This window comes from Heloderma suspectum, chromosome 2, assembly GCF_057233095.1.
Source record: "Heloderma suspectum isolate Gila_16-S chromosome 2, 16-S_ref, whole genome shotgun sequence".
Classification (NCBI taxonomy): domain Eukaryota; kingdom Metazoa; phylum Chordata; class Lepidosauria; order Squamata; family Helodermatidae; genus Heloderma; species Heloderma suspectum.
Window position 1 is genome coordinate 203,474,823 of NC_139459.1, and position 20,746 is coordinate 203,495,568.

Here is a 20,746-nt window from a genome sequence, read left to right on the forward strand (position 1 = left end):
GACCTGGAGCTGACTGTAGTTCAGATCATGAACTTCTTATTGCACAATTTAGAATCAGACTAAAGAGAATAGGGAAGACCCACAGATCAGTTAGATATGAGCTCACTAATATTCCTCATGAATATGCAGTAGAGGTGAAGAATAGATTTAAGGGACTAGATTTAGTAGATAGGGTCCCGGAAGAACTATGGACAGAAGTTCGCAACATTATTCAGGAGGCGGCAACAAAAAACGTCCCAAAGAAAAAGAAAACCAAGAAGGCAAGATGGCTGTCTGCTGAGACACTGGAAGTAGCCCAAGAAAGAAGGAAAGCAAAAGGCAACAGTGATAGGGGGAGATATGCCCAATTAAATGCAAAATTCCAGAGGTTAGCCAGAAGAGATAAGGAATTATTTTTAAACAAGCAATGCATGGAAGTGGAAGAAGATAATAGAATAGGAAGGAAAGAGACCTCTTCCAGAAAATTAGAAACATCGGAGGTAAATTCCAGGCAAAAATGGGTATGATCAAAAACAAAGATGGCAAGGACCGAACAGAATCAGAAGAGATCAAGAAAAGGTGGCAAGAATATACAGAAGATCTGTATAGGAAGGATAATAATATTGGGGATAGATCTGATGGTGTGGTCAGTGAGTTAGAGCCAGACATCCTGAAGAGTGAGGTTGAATGGGCCTTAAGAAGCATTGCTAGTAACAAGGCAGCAGGAGATGATGGTATCCCAGCTGAACTATTTAAAATCTTGCAAGATGATGCTGTCAAGGTGATGCATGCCATATGCCAGCAAATTTGGAAAACAAAAATTGAAAAATCAACTTATATCCCCATGCCAAAAAAGGGAAACACTAAAGAATGTTCAAACTATCAAACAGTGGCACTTATTTCACATGCCAGTAAGGTAATGCTCAAGATCTTGCAAGGCAGATTCCAGCAATTCATGGAACAAGAATTGCCAGATGTACAAGCTGGGTTTCGAAAAGGCAGAGGAACTAGAGACCAAATTGCCAATATCCGCTGGATAATGGAGAAAGCCAGGGAGTTTCAGAGAAACATCTATTTCTGTTTTATTGACTATTCTAAAGCCTTTGACTGTGTGGATCATAACAAATTGTGGCAAGTTCTTGGTGGCGCAGAGTGGTAAGTGGCAGTATTGCAACCGAAACTCCCCACGACCTGAGTTCGATCCCAGCGGAAGCTGGGTCTCGGGTAGCCGGCTCAGGTCGACTCAGGCCTCCATCCTTCCGAGGTCGGTAAAATGAGTACCCAGCTTGCTGGGGGAAAGGTAGTCAAGACTGGGGAAGGCAATGGCAAACCACCCCGCTATAGTCTGCCATGAAAACGCCAGCGCAAGCGACGTCCCTCCAGGGGTCAGTAATGACCCGGTGCTTGCACAGGAGGAACCTTTCCTTTCTCTTGGTGGTATGGGGATACCAAGTCATCTTGTCTGCCTCCTAAGGAATCTGTATAACGACCAAGTAGCAATGGTAAGAACAGACCACGGAACAACGGACTGGTTTAAGATTGGGAAAGGAGTACGGCAGGATTGTATATTCTCACCCTACCTATTTAACCTGTACACAGAACACATCATGCGACGTGCTGGGCTTGATGAAGCCAAGGCTGGAGCTAAAATCGCTGGAAGAAACATTAGCTATCTCAGACATGCAGATGATACCACTTTGATGGCTGAAAGTGAGGAGGAGCTGAGGAACCTCATGATGAAGGTGAAAGAAGAAAGTGTAAAAGCTGGGTTGCAGTTAAACCTCAAAAAAACCAAGATTATGGCAACCAGCTTGATTGATAATTGGCAAATAGAGGGAGAAAACGTGGAGGCAGTGACAGACTTTGTGTTTCTAGGCGCAAAGATTACTGCAGACGCTGACTACAGCCAGGACATCAGAAGATGTTTACTTCTTGGGAGGAGAGCAATGACAAATCTTGATAAAATAGTGAAGAGCAGAGACATCACACTGACAACAAAGGTCCGCATAGTTAAAGCAATGGTATTCCCCGTAGTAACCTATGGCTGTGAGAGCTGGACCATAAGGAAGGCTGAGCGAAGGAAGATAGATGCGTTTGAACTGTGGTGTTGGAGGAAAATTCTGAGAGTGCCTTGGACTGCAAGAAGATCAAACCAGTCCATACTCCAGGAAATAAAGCCAGACTGCTCACTTGAGGGAAGGATATGAAAGGCAAAACTGAAGTACTTTGGCCACATCATGAGAAGACAGGATACCCTGGAGAAGATGCTGATGCTAGGGAAAGTGGAAGGCAGAAGGAAGAGGGGCCGACCAAGAGCAAGATGGATGGATGATATTCTGGAGGTGACGGACTCGACCCTGGGGGAGCTGGGGGTGGCGACGGCCGACAGGAAGCTCTGGCGTGGGCTGATCCATGAAGTCACGAAGACTCGGAAATGACTGACTGAATAAACAACAAACAAGGTGAGTAGTCCAGGCTATTCTAGAACCCTAAAACCTGATGAAGCATACTCATTTCTCCTCCCACTCCCAAAGACACCCCCCACCCCAGTCTCCACTGCTGTTCTCTAGAGCTGCCTTCCCCAACCTGGTGCCCTTCGGATGCTTTGAACTTCAACTCCAATCAGCCTCAGCCAGCATGGCCAATGGTCTGAAATGCCAGAAAGAGCACATGCAAGGAAAGTGCAGGTGCTACAACACGCAGGTGTGTAGCAGTGCGTGCTATGTGAGTGAATTACAACCACAAACTGCTGTGCAGCTCCCCCCCACCCCAGAGAAAAATCTCAGCAGTTGCCCATGGGTGGGGGTGGCCGTGGCCCCCCTTCAGCTGGCAAATGCCTTTTTTATTTTCCAGGAACACACAAAGCTATGTAGTGATGTAGTGTCATTCCAAGTGGCATTCTGGGGGAATTCTGTACTAGTCCCCAATTCTGTACTAATCCCCAGTGGTGACAACATTACATTACAACATTGTGTTCTTCTGGGCCATTATTGAAAAATAAAAATTTTGTCCACCAGCCTGAAGAGCTGGGAAGAGTGCTGATGAATTTTGCCCCTCCCCTCTGGTCTAAATGTGCTCCTACCTCTGAAAACAGCTGAAATGCCCCTGCCTCCAAAGGGGGGCATAAAGTAGCCTTTTTGCGCAGCCATATAACGGGGAGAGGGAGAAGTATCGTAGCTTACCCCAGTATATCTGACAACTGGGTATTATGTTATGTTGGTTTTTAAAAAAACTTTATTACCCTCTGGAGCCCTTGAGAGGGCATGACAGAAATTCAACTAGCTAAATATTTCCTTTGAATTAAGTCCCATGGGCATCTTTGGTATTTATTTCCAAAACAAGCTACAATTTTTGTTGTACTGTTGTACTGGCTTGTTGAAAATACAAGCCAGTATATTCAGTCTTATGGGCTACTTCCACGAACTCAGTTTTGAAGATGTTTTTCTTATTTCTGAGAGTACTTTCTTCCTAATTTTCTGCTCTTATAAAATAACTTTAAATAAGGTGAACATTCAGTTCATTTTGAAAACCTTGTTTGGACGGAGTGAAATGATTTTGGATAATTACTTATTGGTGCTGTCAGTCAATCACAATCATTTATACTCTAGTGAAATCTTTAAATTAAAAAGGGGCATGTCATTGTGTTTTCTAAAATGACTCTCTTCACCTGTCCTCAGAAGTATTTGAAATCTCTTTTCGGCTGATACGGTGTACTGACAGTGGTGTCCAGCTTTCTCATCCAAAGAAGTGTTTTGAAAAAGGTCACAAGGTCAGTCAGGATCAATATTTATTCCCTTAGGCTCAGACAGAGCTCGTCAAGCTTCACCCACATCCTTTCTGGATTTCGCATAGATTGGAAAGAGTAAGGAGGCAGTAAAGAAGCCAGATGGCTCCATTTCTTTTTGTTTTTCAGCAGCCAGGAACAGACTGCAGTGCCTATAAGAAGCTACAGGAAGCAAGAGCATTAAGCAGGGTGTACATATGCAAAGTGTAGGGTTTGCAAATGTATAAGTAAAGATGTTTCTTCTAAAGACCTTCATCGCATCATTTTCTGTTAAGAAAAGAGAAACAGAACGTGTTTCCCTCCAAACATCATATTAGCACCATACCAAATGGGAAATACAGAAGGGTGAAAATATGTCCTGGTATATCTTGATTGACAGCAGGGCATAGCAGGAGGACTTGACAGACTGCAGGGTGCATTAATATTAAATATATTTATCATTTATGTAGGTTCTTAGAGTGTTCAACACACTTCACCAATATAATCTAAGAAGTCCTTATAAGTACTAAATTATTTGTGTTTTACTGCTCTGTTTTGTTGTTTTTAAATCCTTGTGAGCTTCCCCGAGTATAAACTGTATATTGATACAGAAGGAGAGGATATGAATTACAGAAAAACCTGAAAGGAAGGACAGTGTCAGTATCCTCATATTGTATGTACGGGGCTGTGGTTGAGAGAGAGTGGTAACGCCACTGAGTTCAGCGGGACTGAATCCCAGGCATAAGATTGCAGCATTGGTCAAGCAGTTTTCAAAACTCCCAGGAAGGTAGTTAGCTGCACAGAATTGTGGAGGGAGCCAGCTTCTCTGGGCCTATAGCTCCAGAGGGCACCCTGCCTGCTTTCTGAAAGGACAAGAGTACAACAGAATCAAAGAATGTTTTAAACTGAAGTAACTCTTCATGTGAACATGTCCCAGGTGGTGGATCATATCACAGGCTCCAATTGTTGCCATGAATTGGAAAAAATATATGAGACTGCTTACTTCAGTGGCTTTGGTTTCACCTGATCTGTTTTTATATTCTTTATAAATGGAGTTTTTGAATGCATCAAATAAAACAATTACTGCAATATGCTGCAGGAGAGCATGATCATGGGCTGCTTCCCAGATGATAAACGTTCCTTTTGGTTCTGCTCAACACACACTCCCTTTTGCGGGTTTATTTTTGGCTTGTTGCTGAGCCATTTACCCAGCCATGAAATGATTCTTTCACAGTTTCTTGTGTGTCAAGAAGAGGTGATGTTTATATTATACTAAGTGAGGTAGATGCTTTTGTTGTTGGTGCCTCTTTATCTTCACCCGACAGCTCCTTCCATTCCCAGTACCCTCTGTGACTCCTGAAGAGTGACATTATTTATTTCCTCAAACATTCATCCTTGCAGATACCAATACGGTGTACAAATATGATTAAAATAAAACACAGTACAATAAACCACATCATCATGATAAATAATAATGGCTTTTCTTGCTTGCTTTTGTTGTTGTTTTCTTTATTTGTGTTTCAGCCATTTTTTTGTTTGTTTTCTGTTCGTTGTACTTACTATGTTTGAAAGACTCCAAATATCCCAGCTTGGAGAACCTGATCAGCTACTGTAGGCACTGACCTGTCAGGTAGCTTCTTCCTCCAATTATTGCTTAAGATGTTCTTGATGGGGTCTCAGAGAGAGAGGGGGGGGGCAACCACTGTTTGTCATCTAGCAGCAGCAGCTGCAGATTGTTCCCAGAGTTCTAGCTCCCATTCCCTCCAACCCTGATCCGTAGCTTATACTGTCCTGGTGGGGGCCTGCACCAAAATTGAGAACCCAGGGCCTAATGCAGGCATGTACAACTTTCCATCTGTTATGGCCTACAGGATGTTTGTGAGTTCCAGGGAAAAAACCCAAGGTTTATGAAACCCCCAGTAGGCTGCCTTACATAGCTATGTTCAGCCTGGTGAGTTGCAAGTTGTGCAGAGACGCTCTAGTGATTTTCTAAACTTGTACAAATGGAGCTTGTATTAGATAATTAGAAGATAACTTAGATGCAGAGTTATCTGTGTAGTGGGTTGCACCCAGTGGTTTTATGAGTAGTGGAATCAATCTTTCTCCATTGCAGCCTCGTGTCCACTCCAAAAATCCTCTCCAGAGGTTTGGGGGGCCACCTGAACAGTGGGGCTGTGTTGTATGGGACTGCATTGAGACGGGGGAATCACCCAAGATCAGGGGTTGGATCTTGTGCCACAACCCTTGTGGGGGGAGGAATTGTGCAAATGGGGCCTACTTGCATCGGCATTTATATGCATAGGCCACTGGTTCATATTAAGGGGTACATGCTCCTTACTGTGTATGAATTTTAAACCACAATCTAAAAATATGTTCACAGGGTTAATAGTATTGCATTATCCCAAGTGACGAAACTGAAATTAAGGCCATTTATATTTGCACACTTTCTTCCCATGCAGTGCATTGCTGTGAGACAAACTGTCTCAATGGCTGTGTGTGTGTATGTGTGTGTGTGTGTGTGTGTCAACACCACTTGACCAAACTTCAGTATTGGCTAGAGCTTTACTATGTCCATTGGAGTGCTCTGTAAGAATACAAGTGGAAAAAACCACTCTTGTCCCACAGTACACACCCGCTGTATTTTCTTAGAGTGTGAAATTTGGTTTCTCCTTTGGACAGCTGAAACAACAAGACTCAAGCTTGCCCTGCAGTGGGTGACAAAAATAAAATGCGTGTTACACTTTTACAAAGTGCCAATGTGAAAAGTGGAAGAGCCCTTGAAAGTTGCTGAGCTTAATTTCCAAGATATTTTTAACGTGACACACAGCTGTACAGTGACCATAATGATCCTTGAGAATAAATTTAGTCCTAAACTGCTATAACTATATATGGTTGCTCTTTGCAGGAGAAACCTTCCACAATCTACCTCCTTAGCCTGGCATCTAGACAGTAGGGTCTGTAACATACCCTCACCCCGTGATGGGAACAAACAAACATCAAACCATAAAGAGCTTTAGAACAGTGGTCAAAGGAGGATTTCGTGTTTTGAGGATTTGTGTGTGTTCTGCAATGTCAAATGCTGAGCAGATGTGAATGCTTTCCTTTTGGTTCAGTAGTGCGATGGCATATGGTATTTAAAATGTGAATCCTTCAGAAGATGAACTGCCAGTCACATTGTTTGAGCTGTGTTTTTTCCAATGATTTTTCCAATTTAATATGGAAAAACTAGTGTTGCTTTCAGCGCTCTGTCAGAACTGTTCTATGGCACAATTTGAATGAACTGAAGATCGTTGGCTAGGGAAGATGTGATCCCCCCCCAATTCTTTAAACAATTTAAACGGTTGTTAAATCAAGGAGATAATAATTTGACAAGCTATGAATTAATAGTGGGTAGTCACATTAATGCCTTTGAATTGTAGATTGGCATCAGGTCTACAGCAGGCTGTAAAATGTCATTGTTAAACTTTTATGTGACAAAGGTTTGTGGATTTCTTCTAATGGTTTTCAGAAAACCTTTTATTTCTCTTTAGAGATTCATTTCCAAGCATTTTTTACAGAGTAAATTATTTGGTGCCTGAATTCAGTGTCCAAAAAGTTTTTTGAGTTTAGGCATTTTCAGTTCTTTTTGGGTTGTAAATATTTGTTCTAAGATGCATTTTATTGCCTTTTTCTGGAAATGGTCAGGTGGCCGTTTCAAAGATGGCCATGAAACAAGGTCTCAGAATCTGTATTGTGAGTTAACTTGATCATTATGCAACAAGGAGTATTTTAAGTTACAAAGTGAGCATCCACCATTCCAGGTAAATGAAAAGTTTGTAGAATGAGAGCTGCTTTTAATAGAGCATTGTATGACAAGGACATCAAAGGAAGAGCTAACCTAGCTTCCCTTGGCAGGGAGTTCCAAAGCCTGGGAGCAGCCAAGAAGGCCTTCTCTTCTATCGCCACCAAATGAGCTTCGGAAGGTGGTGGTACCGAGAGAAGGGCCTCCTCCAAAGATCTTAAAACTCCCCAGGCAGGGTCATATGGGAGAAGGTGGCCTTTCAGGTAGCCCAGTCCCAACCCATATAGGGCTGTATAGGTCATAGCCAGCACTTTTAATTGTGCCTGGAAGTGGACCAGTGTAGGTATTGAGCCCAGCACCTCTACAGAAGCATCCCAAGAAGATGTCGGAACTGATTTGGAGTCAGACAGGGAAGAGGGGGAAGGGGGAGATTGGTGAGAGTAACAGTAACAGAGAGCAGTTAGTCCAGATGCAGATGAATCCGTTGGATAATAGCCAGCCAAGGCCCTCTCCGCCCGTGGGAATGCAGATCTTAATGACGAGGAGGAGGAGTTAGGAGTAAGGGATCCAAGAATTAGATGTTGGGGTCAGGAGGGAGGAACTATGTCAGGTTGTGAGGTGTTCCAAAAGGCTGGCAGCCCAGGGGAGATCTTTCTGGGAAGACCCACCCGAGTGCAAAATTTAGAGAGACATTCAGGTTGCGAAGAGATGGCTGGCAGCAGTTTCATTGCAACTTTCTATCATAGTGCATTAACCAAATATAGCTACCAGTAATCTAAATAGTATTGTATTATGCAGAGCTGACTAGAGAACTTAGCTCCACGTTGCTGTTTGTGGATTTCGACTGTAACCTGAGGCACTGTTGATTTGGCTGAGCTTTCATGATAAGAGTCATTGACTGTAAATCCATCTTCACTGTGTGACTACCAAAAAGACCAGAGGCTTGGCACTTGACAGCCAGTAGCCAGTGAATAGGAGGGATGTATGAAAGTCACTTACCATTTTGAAGGGTGACATTCGCGGTGGAGGGGAGGTACTCCGTCCCTCCCCCCGAAATTCTCTCCGGCCGGCTTCACTCCGCAGAGATTCCGTGGAGCCGCCGGCTGGGGCCGCCCACAGCCAGACATCCGGCCGCTGGGCAGCCTGCAAGGACGCAAATGGCAGCTGCCGTAGCTGTCACCATTTGCGTCCCTGTATTTTTCCGTGATAGGCTATGTAAATATTTACATAGCCCAGCACGGCAAACCCCCCCCACAAAAAACAGCGGCCGCAAATGGCAGACGCCATTTGCATTCCCTTTTTTTTTTGTTGCCATTTTAGCCTACGTAAATATTTACGTAGGCTATTACGGCAAAAAAAGAAACGCAAATGGTGTAGTGGCCGCCATTTGCGTTCCCTTTCTTTTTTCGCCGTAATAGCCTACATAAACATTTATGTAGGCTAAAACAGCAAAAAAAAGGGAACGCAAATGGCGGCTGCCGTAACCGCTGCCATTCACGTTCGCTGTGTGTGTGGGGGTATTTTTGCTGTGATAGGCTACGTAAATAGTTACGTAGCCTATCACAGCCTCTGCTGGGATGGAAATGGTGTCCCTGCATTAGCCGTGATAGGCTTTGTAATTATTTACGTAGCCTATCACGGCTATAATGAGGAAGTGAATGGTGGACGCAGATGCGGCCGCCATTCACAAGTCAGCGCAGACGGCAGCAGGTGAGTGCTCCGTTTCGCGCGCTTTTTGTGGGGTGGGGGGGCGGGGGGCTTCGTTCTACCACGGATTTCTCACCGAGATCCATGGTGGAATTCTCTGACATCCCTACCAGTGAAGCTGTTGTAAAAAGGGAGTCATGGGCTTCCTGTAACCAACCCTGATCAGCAGTCTGGCCACAGCATTCTGGACCAGGTGAAATTTCTTTTCAGTTTTCAAAGGCAGTCCCTCGTAGAGCATGTTACAGTAGTCCAAACACATATGAGAACAGGACAGAGACAGCATATGATCCTATGAACATGTTTGAGAGAGAGAGAGTTAAGGCTGGGTGTGCCCTCTGTCAATTCCATATAGGTCAGGGCATTTTCAAATTCATGTAGGATTGAGGTGGAATGCATGTAAAAATTATGCATTTTTCATTAAAGCAGGTTCTAGAATGCCAATATAAAGAGGGATTTCTACTAAAAATAGACATAAAGGTATGACACAGAGTTTAATGGGTAGATCAATGAACTTAAACCTTTAATTGCTCATTCAGGGCCAATTTTAATAATACATGAGGGCTGAAATCAAGGGCACACATTTTTTATTTACCTGTTTAGTTCTGGTGTGTTGCTGTAACAGAGAATGAAAAAGAAAATATTAAAAATTCTCTTTCTTTCTAACTGTGAATGAAAGCTTTGGCTTATGAAATTGTAAGTAGCACCCATGTCTTTCAGTATATCAAAAAGGCACCTTTGTTGAGATGTTGGTAAAATCAACATTTATTTAATTTAATTAGGCAGAGCGACAAAAGTTTTTTAATTAGCTCACAGTCCTAAAAAAAGTGCCATTGCAATGTAACTTCATTATAAAATATACTTACAGCTGACAACATAGGAGAACAGTGAATTGTTTGTTAGAGGGGAGGAAGTAAACAGCTGATACAAACAAGGTTTTCATTTTCATTTTGTGTGTGTGTGTGTGTCAAATCAGTTATTGGCTTTCACCGAACTAAATATATTTACATGCTTGGTCAAAGAGTGCTAATATACAAGAAAAGTATGAAACCTTTCTGCTATGTTGACATTGGTTAATATCCAGCAGTTTCCCATCTAGTGTGAGAGGCTGATGCCTCTCACACTGATTGCATGATCTTGTCCTGGGCCAGAAGCTCTGTCCTGCTGCAGCCCAAGTGCCCCCCCCCTTTCTCTATGTCTGTGGGGATTGTGCCTTAAACTCCCAGATATCCTAACTGGAAAGGAGGATGTTACTGAACATTAACGCTCAAAGGAGGAGACCCTCAGCTCTTCTTAGAAACACAGGAAGCTGCCTTATACTGAGTCAGACCCTTGGTCCGTCTAGCCCAGTATTGTCAACTCTGACTGAGAGCCTCTCTCCAGGGTTTCTGGTCGTATTGTTTCCTAGTTCTACCTGGAGATGCTGGGGATCAAACCTGGATCTTCTGCATGCAAAGCAGGTACTCTGCCACTGAGCTACAGGCCCTTCTCAAGGGCATCACAAGTGAAAGACTAGAATATAAACTCCATGATCTGTCAATCATAAAATTGTCAGTTACTTAAAGCACAGAATTAATTTCAAGCATAATTGATATCAAGTTTGTGCAAGAGAAATCAAATTGACAATATAAGAATCTGTTGGGAATGGTCTAGGTCTAGAAAATTCTACCTAGTTAAAGGTGAATGACCAGCTAACTCTGGATGACCCTTTCAACTAAATTAAGGTAAATGCTAGAATGTCTTGGTGAAGTAATATTGATAATTGTAGCAAGAGGGGATATGAGTGAAGTCTACCATATCCCAGAGGTTTGGAGATAGATGGCAATATTTTAGAATGAAAACAAATGTGCAGTGCAAGGAGACAACTTATGGGGAAAAAGGGCAGTTGTTCAACATGTGACAGAGGCGCTAGCAAAATATAGGAGCAGTGGGGTAGATAGGGGCCAGGTGGAGGCACTTGGAACTGTAGGTGTGTTTTGAAAGACCATTTTCGTGTTACAGCTAACCTGCATTTGAAACCCCTCCTGATTCATATTAGGATTTCTGTCGCTGAGTCATGGCAGACAGAAGACCAGAGAAGTCATGTGAACAAGCATGTGAATCACTCAGACAGCAGGATTATGAAGTGGCCGTGAAGCACTGTACGGAGGCCCTTTTTTCCCTCAGCCAATACCCTCCCACTCACTTCCCAGACGCATGTCAGGCTGAAATCGACCGCATCAAAATTGAGAGCCTTCTCTATAGAATCGCTTCTTCTTTGCAACTCGTGAGTGTGATGTTTACAATGGAATCAAGTTAAAATAATTTAATTTTATTGTATGAGTAAAAATGGAAAACAAATGCCTTTCTTGACATCACACTACTGTGCTACTCCCAGCAACCACATCTTTGTGATTAACATATTTGTGTACTTGGCTGCATAATTGAGGTGGATGCTATACTTGCTTCCCATGTTCTTAGCTTTCATGGGAAATGGGTATCTACTGTCTAATGCTGTCTGGTTTGTGGTGTAAAATATGATATTATGATTTCTGTTCTTCAGTCTGCCTTATTTAAATAGTGGCTGTGTAGTTCAGCAGAAAAAGTTGGAGAAGAGGGAAATGGATTAATTTTCATTGCCACTGGAGTAGTGATTGCTTAAGTGGAGAGGATGGGGTTGCACATCAGTGTGGGTGTGCTGGTAGATATCAGATGGGGGTAGAAGGAGATTGTATGTTTAATATGTGGTACAAAATTAACTTCAAGACTGTCTGCATAAAACAGCTTTCAAGATTTGATCTAAATGCAGTTTAGATCTGAACTATTCATGCAGGGAAACATTTTAAATGTCCAGTAGTTATGCAGTAAATTACAGCAAAATTGGAAGTATTTAAAAATGTACAGTTTAGAGAATAGCTTCTTAATAAAATCATAGAGGGGAGGAAATTGTAACTCTCTAGATATTTTGGCCTAAAACTCCCATCAGCCCTAGCTGATTCATCATGGGAGTTGAATGCCAAAACATCTGGAGGGGCACAAGTTGGCTACCCCTGCCCTAGAAACACTCCATAAAATGGAGTTTGAAAGAGGGATAACAAACACTAATTGGGACATGTTTTGATAAATACTTTTATCACTGGGGCATGTGATTTTAAATTATTCATAACTACCTGAAAAAATAGTTTAATAATAGTTTTTGTTGAAAAATATATAGAAAATGCAAAATTCTTAACGTAGATGTTATGCATCTTTAATGCCAGAGTTCTGGGGGCTTTACTTACGTCAGTGGTAAGACTTCCACGGACATCACTCAGTCTAAAGTTCAACACGTTCTTATAGGTTTTGGCAACATATTATTGCAAAGTGAAGTAATTTGCAAAGTGGGTAGGTAATGTAAATTTTAAACAAGACTGGGTGACAAGTAATATATTTTAATTTAGAGTATTGTAGACCTTACACACGTCCTTTATTTCTAATGTGAATTCTGTTATTTTAATTGAGCAAAAAGAAGGTTTCTATTTTTATTTAACATCTAGACGAGTGGAACATGCAACAAAATGTTAGTGTGGAGTGCGCCTGTTCAGTCGGTCAGCCATGCCCTCCTCCATGATACTCCATTCTATTTCCTCCTCACCACCCCTTTTTCTTCCTTACTGCAACAGTCAGCATTCCATGGCCACCAAACATGTTTAATCCTCACTGAGTTGTTTCTGGGGTCCCCCATTTAGGTGTTTTTTCCGTAAACGTCTTTTGTGCTTCCGCAAATATTGAGGTTGTCCCGAGCATGCTAATATTTCCCTCTTGTGCATTGATGGTGCCAGTTTGGCTACTTAAGGACTCGCACTTGGATAACTCGTTCATTATTAATCTATAGGATTTGAACCACAGTTTAAATGACCAGCTGTAATCCTGTGCACATTCAGGCATGCATAAGTTGCACTGAAATCAGTGAGGCTTCCACACACTCAACTGTGTTTAAGATTACAGCCAGCATGCTGCTGAATAAATAACATTTTCTGTTTAGAGTGATTTCTGTTTAAGCAGTTAAGAAGCAGAAATGAACTTATTGTGGCTCTTGTGTCTAACTACCTTTTTTTTTCTTTTTGCAGAAAAACTATGGGAAGGCAGATGAGGACTGTAGGCATGGTATGTAGACTTAATTATTTCTTACAGTTTATAGCAGTGAGTTCTGTGGGTTCTAAACATTTGGAAATGATATCATATTTATTTCTCTAATGAGAAGAATTTGTCCATTACAGCAGTATTGCTGTGGGTTATTAAAAAAAAAGCCATTTTCAAAAAGATCATGCAGTACATCACAGTAACCTTGCTATACTTTGTGTATAGAGTTGAGGGTACCTTCATAATGGTAGGAAATGGGTAGTAGTTGAGAAGAGACGTCAGTGTTCAGTCTCCCAGCTCTGCTCCAAAGTTCAGTAGTATTATTGTTAACTAACACCCTGATATAACAATAGACTGAAGTCAGTTGAATTTAAGTATATGTTTTGAAACCTCTGGTATCCTCCAGGCTGTATAGGGTAGTGCAGGTTTTGTATTACTGGTTTTTAGCACTGAGGAATCACTTTATAAGCATAAACATGGGGCAGATGGGTCCCCCCAAAATTCATATTTAGGTACCTACAATTGAACTTAATTTGCATTTCTGGTAATCCTGCCATATGGCAAGTAGTTTGGCATTGTTGCCCTCATTTGCTGTAATAGCTCTTCATTCAGATATCTGGATTTCTGTTTAAATAATTCCTCATCTGATAATTAGGCTACAGGCTTTAATTGGTTTAATTGGTAGTTTAATCAAAGCTTAAAAATTAAACAACTAAGGCTTAATTGGTGGAAAGGCATTTTAATTTGCTGAGAATCAAAGGGTACGCTTTATTTTTTGAGGATTGTAGTCTGTCACTGTAATTTCACATGTAAAATTCCTTCTAGTAAAAGCTGGCAGCTTTTGTTTATTTAACTGTATGTTATACTTCTGTCTGAAAAAGCACCTTTTGAGGTTTTGGTAATATGCAAATTTATTTCAATTTAATTAGTTTCGAGACATAAATCAATAAATAGTCTTGGTTGATAATAAATCATGGTTTCAGAAGGAGATCTGATGGATTTAATCCAGAGGTTCACAACTCCAATAATTTGGAGGATTATGTTTATATTTTTAGGTAGTGATATCAGTTTTCCAGAAATTTTGAATTGGACGATTCAAAATTCAGCTAATTTGCCGAGGTTAATTTGCACTGGAAAATTTTCTGTGTGCATCGGAAATTTTTTTGAAGACCTAGAGAGTGATATAATTTAGCATGTTTATTTTACTAGTATTTAATAAACAACAAAGCTTAAAAAAAGGACCCCATGCTAATTTGTTTTCCTCATACACCACAAGTATTTGACTTGAAATATTTGAGGGGGGAAAATAAAGCACAATGTGATTTTAATGTTATATTATGTAGGCATTTTTATTGGAATGCTTGTAAAAATTTAAAGACAACAGCATGTACCTTCCTTACATTGTTTAAATTTAAGAAAAAAACAAAAGTTCTGAAAACTGTTTATACCTTAATGGAGCAATCCTATGGCCGCTAGTCAGCAGCTAGATGGCCGTAGGCTATGTTGGTTTCTGGGAACTGACCTCGGAGCCCGTACTCTGAGGTTGATTCCCTGAGAACCGACCTTCCCCCCATCCAGCACTGCCTTGCAGGCAGCTCGGAATGGCCCCGCACTCTGCGCTTGGAGGAGTGTGGAGCAGCGAAAACGGGGCATTCCAGGGGGTTCTGGGGCGGGGAAGGCAGAAACGCTGGTATGACACATCCTATGTGTTGCCCAGCAGCCACTTCCCCTGCTCAGCCTTCCTGCAGCTAGACAGCTGAAATTGACTGTCTAGCTGCAAATGCAGGGCGGCTGAAGCACGGAGGGGACGATCCCCTCTGTGCTTCTCCTGCCCTACATTGGATAGGCGGTCGCCTACAAGTTCAGAGGTGGCCACCTATCCTCATAGGCTTGTGCCCTAATACATTTTAGCAACCCAAAGAACTGTGCATGATATGCTGATAAACACTCATCTATTTCAACAGAGTTCAACTCTTTTCCACTGAGGTTGTTAGGGGACTTTCAGTTTGAGACACCTATGCATTTCAACGACATATATGTATTCTCCCACATATGTGCTAGGGATAATCACCTGAAAAAACATTGATTGCAACATTTTTCATTCTCTAAAACCTATCAGAGAAAACAGTCCAAAGTTATTGTGGTGGAGTATGGTTAGTGGCTGCCTCAAATAATGGCTGTTAAGCCAAAACAACCCTTCTGGACACCTACATGTGTTCATTTATGATTAGGCATGTTGGTAAGATTCAGCTGAAATCCTTTAACTAATTTAAATCCCAAAATATAACGAGAACAGCCTGTCTAATTTCATACCAGGTTTTGCACAAATGACATCATAGAGTGCAATACCTCTGCTAGTTGCAATCTGGTGCCTTCGTTATTTATACAGATTTTATGCAAATAACAGACATGACCTAGCCCTAAATTAAGCACTGCTAAGCCCCACTCATTTCCTTGGGAGAATTAAGTACATTAACTTTGACTGGATGATGTTCTGTGTTTATAATATAAACAGATTGTGATTCTGAAACTCTGTAACCTTTCCCTCTCCTGCACTTGTATTAATGTGGCTTTTGTTACTGAATACATTGCCTGTAATATACAACTGAGAACACATTTATCTTCTGATTTAATTTTGTATTATCAAAATTAAGCCAATCCAGATAGAAAACAAAGATAACCCACAACAAGACTTGAGTGGGTCTGTTCTTTGGTAAATATCTTGTCGATGACTTGGGTACAGTTCCCTGGGAATGTCTTTTGTGCACGCCTTATTGAAATGAACACCAGTTCCACAAGAGCAAATGGAGGAACGGTGGAATTTTGGAAGCCCTCTTCATTGCGACAGGAATTGCAGAGGACAAATTCCTAAGCATTGGCCTCTTTAGTTATAGCACAGCATTTAAGTTCAAAGCAGAGCTAGCAAGTACAATACGACATGCGTACAATGAAAATGTGAGGAAAAAGAAACTGGAGAAGATTATAATAATTATATTTCCCAAAAAGGATTTACAGTACAATCCTATACATGTCTGCTGAGAAGTAAGTTCACTGAGTTCATTGGAATTTACCCCCAGATAAATGTGTATAGGGTTGCGGCCTTAAATGTTACTTCTCTAAAGTGAGACCAACTGGGGCTGTCTGGAGTTACACATCTGTTGTATTGTGGGAAGTAATAGAATCTGGTTTTGATTGCAGTATTGGGAGAAGGACTGGACAGGGAAGGTGACACTTTCCGTGCAGTGCTTTGCTGCATGCATCTTAAAGGGAAGCTGCAGGTTGTATCTAACGTGCTTTCTAAGTCACTGATGGGCGAATCACTGGTAAGTGACAATTGAGTCTCTGTGGTTTTCAAAACTAAGGTACTTTAGATTAGTAGCACGATGGGTGCATCAGTAGATTTCAAGACTAAACTGCTTCATCTTGAACCCTCAGTGATGTAAACATATCAAAATATTCAGATGTTTATACACAAAAGGAACATGAGTCCCAGTTTCATCCACGACTCTGAGCCAGCAGACAGAGAAATACATGGATTAAAAAAATACTTAGCCACATTTAATTGCAAAGGAATACCAAGGAATTTTCCCCATGTGCAGATTAACAGAGCAGAGACATGTGCATTTCCATTTTTATTACAGTATTTTTCACGTTTGAGACCGCTCTGACTGCTCGTATTGAAAGAGGTTGAGTTCTTTATACCAGAAACTTTATAGTATGTGAAGGCACTACCTGGGTTTTCTGAGGGGGAAATGCCCTCGCTACCCCACTTGTCCTAATCTGGCCTCAGACTAGAGTCAGTGTGACTTCATTTGCCACCAGTTCCTGCTGACAGAGCTGCAGGCCAGCACTCTTCAGTACTGTTCACGGTGATTAAATTACCTTCCTCCACTCCATCAAGGATCTCCAAAACTCTGTTGCTAAGCCTTTTACTTCTGCCATCTGACTTTAACTCCCCATCTAGTAGAGTGGCCACAGACTAGAGGGTGGACACACCCTTTAGCTTCTTTTTGGTTTGAATTACATTGGAGAAAGGTGCACTGTGCTGCTTTCTGGCTCTTCCAGATACAAGGAATTCCAGGAAGATTTTCTGTTTGGATTCTTTACGTAGCAGAAAGCATGTTGGTAGCATAAATAATTTTTAAAGGTGATCCAAAGTATAAGTTACCATCAAATTAACCTATGAAAGGAAAGGATAAAGAGGGTTTGCTTTTTAAAACAAATAGCTGAAAATCATTGTTTGTTTAATTCTCTTTTGAAAGTATCAGTTTTCATCTGCAGGTGATTCATCAGCAAAAGATAAATCCACAGATTTGGATCCAGAGTTGTCTTGCACAAATGAGAAGGCAATTCCGCTTGTGCAGAGCAGCCCTGCTGAATTCTCTAGATTTCCCTGCCCCACTGGAGCCCCTGTGCCCCATCACATTTTGCTCCAGGGGGGCCCCCAAGCCTCAGGAGCAGCTTTTGAAGGGGCACATGGGGCAGTAGCAAAGGCTGGGGAGCTACAAAAGCCCCATTGTGCCAGTGAAATTCCATTCGTCTTTCTCTGGATGCAACCCACAGTCTTAAAAGTTAAACTTCTAACTTGAGACATGCACTTCAGGATTTGAATTAAATTCTTTCTGCCAGGGGTGAGCATATGTCACACTCCAGATGTTGTTGGAGTATATCTTCCATCATCCCTGGCCATTGGTTATGCTGGCTAGGCCAGATGGGAGTTAGAATACAACAACCTCTGGAGAGCCTCAGGTTCTGCATCCATGCTTTTTTGCACTTTATCTTATTCCTTTGGGCCTACTTATATTTAAAAGATTACGGATTCTTGTGCAAGTTTGAGGTAAGGTTTACTTTTCCGTTCGTACAGTCAGAGTTTTTAATTTGCCCCATGTGAACTGAGGGTATCAATACATTGATTAGTTTAATTCAGGGCTAAGAAACCTGTAGCCCTCCAGATGTTGTTGGGGCTGATAAGAGTTGGAGTCCAAAAATATCTGGAGGGCCACAAGTCCCTATCCATGGTCTAAGGATTGTAAGTTCCTTGTTCTTTTGTTGATGTTTATGAAGCAGAACACACATATTCAGAATACATTCCTTGTCGAGTAAGAGAAATAATGTTTGTTTGCTTTTAATTCTAAGGTTGATCGTATTTTATGTAATGCAGAAGTAATATTAAGCATACAATTCTGTGATCTGTATGCTTAACCCTGGAGGTTCTACTGATACCAAAATATAATGTAACAACTGTACTAAACAGAATGCCACCTGTATTGTAATGTCCTTGTTATATAGATAGCTGTATAAGTTGCACAGGTCCATTGTTTTTCAGGAAAACGTCTCTTGTTTTGACTTCACCTCACTGACATAGATAATCTGTTGATATCTGATATGTTTTGTTTAATAGCGAACTGTCTGGCAATTCATTTGGCCTGGGGTTCACATTTGGCAGCATCAGACATTGTAAGGAAATGGGGGTAGGGAGGACAGAGTGAAGGTGCATATGGGTTTCAGGCACACTTCCCTCCTCTTTTTCAGGTTCATCAAATAATACTGGCCTGACCAGGCCCCAGGTCTGAAATGTTGAGCTGTCCTTGACTATTAGTGTTATCAGTTGTTTTTAAGAGTGTCACTGCAGACAGTTTCATGGCTGGAAGAAGCATTTTATCAGCGATAAAAGAACCTTGAGCAAAACAGAAAGACTGTCTTCTGTAGTAAAAGTGATGGCTCATACCTTCAACCCATATAAATTCTCACATTTTAAAGCTGTAAAATATATCCCATGGCTTGTTATTTTTTTTTAAAAGGTTGCTTTCAGTGGTGTCCATTCCCCAGCCCCCTGGAGTAGATTTGGTGGGTACCTTGGGGACTGCGGGGTGAGGGAGGAGAGGAAGGGAAAGTCTGTTTGCACAAGCAGAAGTCTACTCACATGATGCTGAATGTAGCTCAAAATATTTTTCAATTTTGTACCCACTGATACTCAGCTTGGATGATGGTAAACATTTTTCCGTGTACTTTTGCCCTATTTTAAACTGTCCTGTAGTGATGCCAGATACAGTCATGTGAAAAAGAAAGTACACCCTCTTAGAGTTCTATGGTTTTACGTATCAGGACATAATAAAAATCATCTGGTCCTTAGCAGGTCTTAAAATTAGGAAAATACAATCTCAGCTGAACAACAACACATGACATATTACACTGTGTCATTATTTATTTTACAGAAATAAAGCCAAAATGGAGAAGCCATGTGTGAAAAACTAAGTGCACCCTTACTGCTTCCATAGGTATGAAGAGGCTAAATAGCAGCCAGGTGCTACTAATCAAATGCCCTTGATTAATTGATCATCAGCAAGTGTGACCACCTCTATGAAAGCCAAAGTGTCAAGAGTTTGCTGGTCTCGAGCATTCAGGTGTGTGTTAACACAATGCCAAAGAGTAAAGACATCAGCAATGATCTTAGAGAAGCAATTGTTGGTGCCCATCAATCTGGGAAGGGTTATAAGGCCATTTCCAAACAATTTAAAGTCCATCATTCTACAGTGAGGAAGATTATTCACAAGTGGAAAACATTGAAGACAGTTGCCAATCTTCCCAGGAGTGGACGTCCCAGCAAATTCACCCCAGGGGCAGACTGTGCAATGCTCAGAGAAATTGCAAAACATCCAAGAGTTACATCTCAGACTCTACAGGCCTCAGTTAGTATGTTAAATGTTAAAGTTCATGACAATACAATTAGAAAAAGACTGAACAAGTATGGTTTGTTTGGAAGGGTTGCCAGGAGAAAGCCTCTTCTCTCTAAAAAGAACATGGCAGCACGGCTTAGGTTTGCAAAGTGGCATCTGAACACATCACAAGACTTCTGGAACAATGTCCTTTGGACAGACGAGACCAAAGTGGAGATGTTTGGCCATAATGCACAGCGCCACGTTTGGTGAAAACCAAACACAGCATATCAGCACAAACATCTTATACCAATTGTCAAGCACGGTGGTGGAGGGGTGATGATTTGGGCTTGTTTTGCAGCCACAGGACCTGGGCACCTTGTAGTCATTGAGTTGACCATGACCTTCTCTGTATACCAGAGTATTCTAGAGTCAAATGTGAGGCCATCTGTCCGACAGCTAAAGCTTGGCCGAAACAGGGTCATGCAACAGGGCAATGATTCCAAGCACACCAGCAAATCTACAACAGAATGGCTGAAAAAGAAAAGAATCAAGGTGTTGCAATGGCCCAGTCAAAGTCCAGACCTCAACCCGATTGAAATGCTGTGGCAGGACCTTAAGAGAGCTGTGCATAAACAAATGCCCGCAAACCTCGATGAACTGAAGCAATGCTGTAAAGAAGAGTGGGCCAAAATTCCTCCACAATGATGTGAGAGACTGATAAAGTCATACAGAAAATGATTACTTCAAGTTATTGGTGCT

The 20,746-nt window shown here is 41.6% G+C and overlaps 1 protein-coding gene across 8 annotated transcripts in view; it reads left to right on the forward strand.

Moving 5' to 3' along the window:
- HELZ (helicase with zinc finger) overlaps positions 1-20,746 on the forward strand; it is a 165,207-nt gene that overhangs the window by 20,311 nt on the left and 124,150 nt on the right. For 6 of the 8 annotated variants that reach the window (XM_084837470.1, XM_084837471.1, XM_084837472.1 and 3 more), the window contains exons 2-4: positions 11,266-11,493; positions 13,316-13,352; positions 16,527-16,651. In XM_084837470.1, the coding sequence (XP_084693596.1) occupies positions 11,284-11,493; positions 13,316-13,352; positions 16,527-16,651 (372 nt within the window). In that variant the 5' untranslated portion in view covers positions 11,266-11,283. The remainder of the gene's footprint in view (positions 1-11,265; positions 11,494-13,315; positions 13,353-16,526; positions 16,652-20,746) is intronic. The other 2 variants (XM_084837475.1, XM_084837476.1) reach the window with 1 other exon arrangement.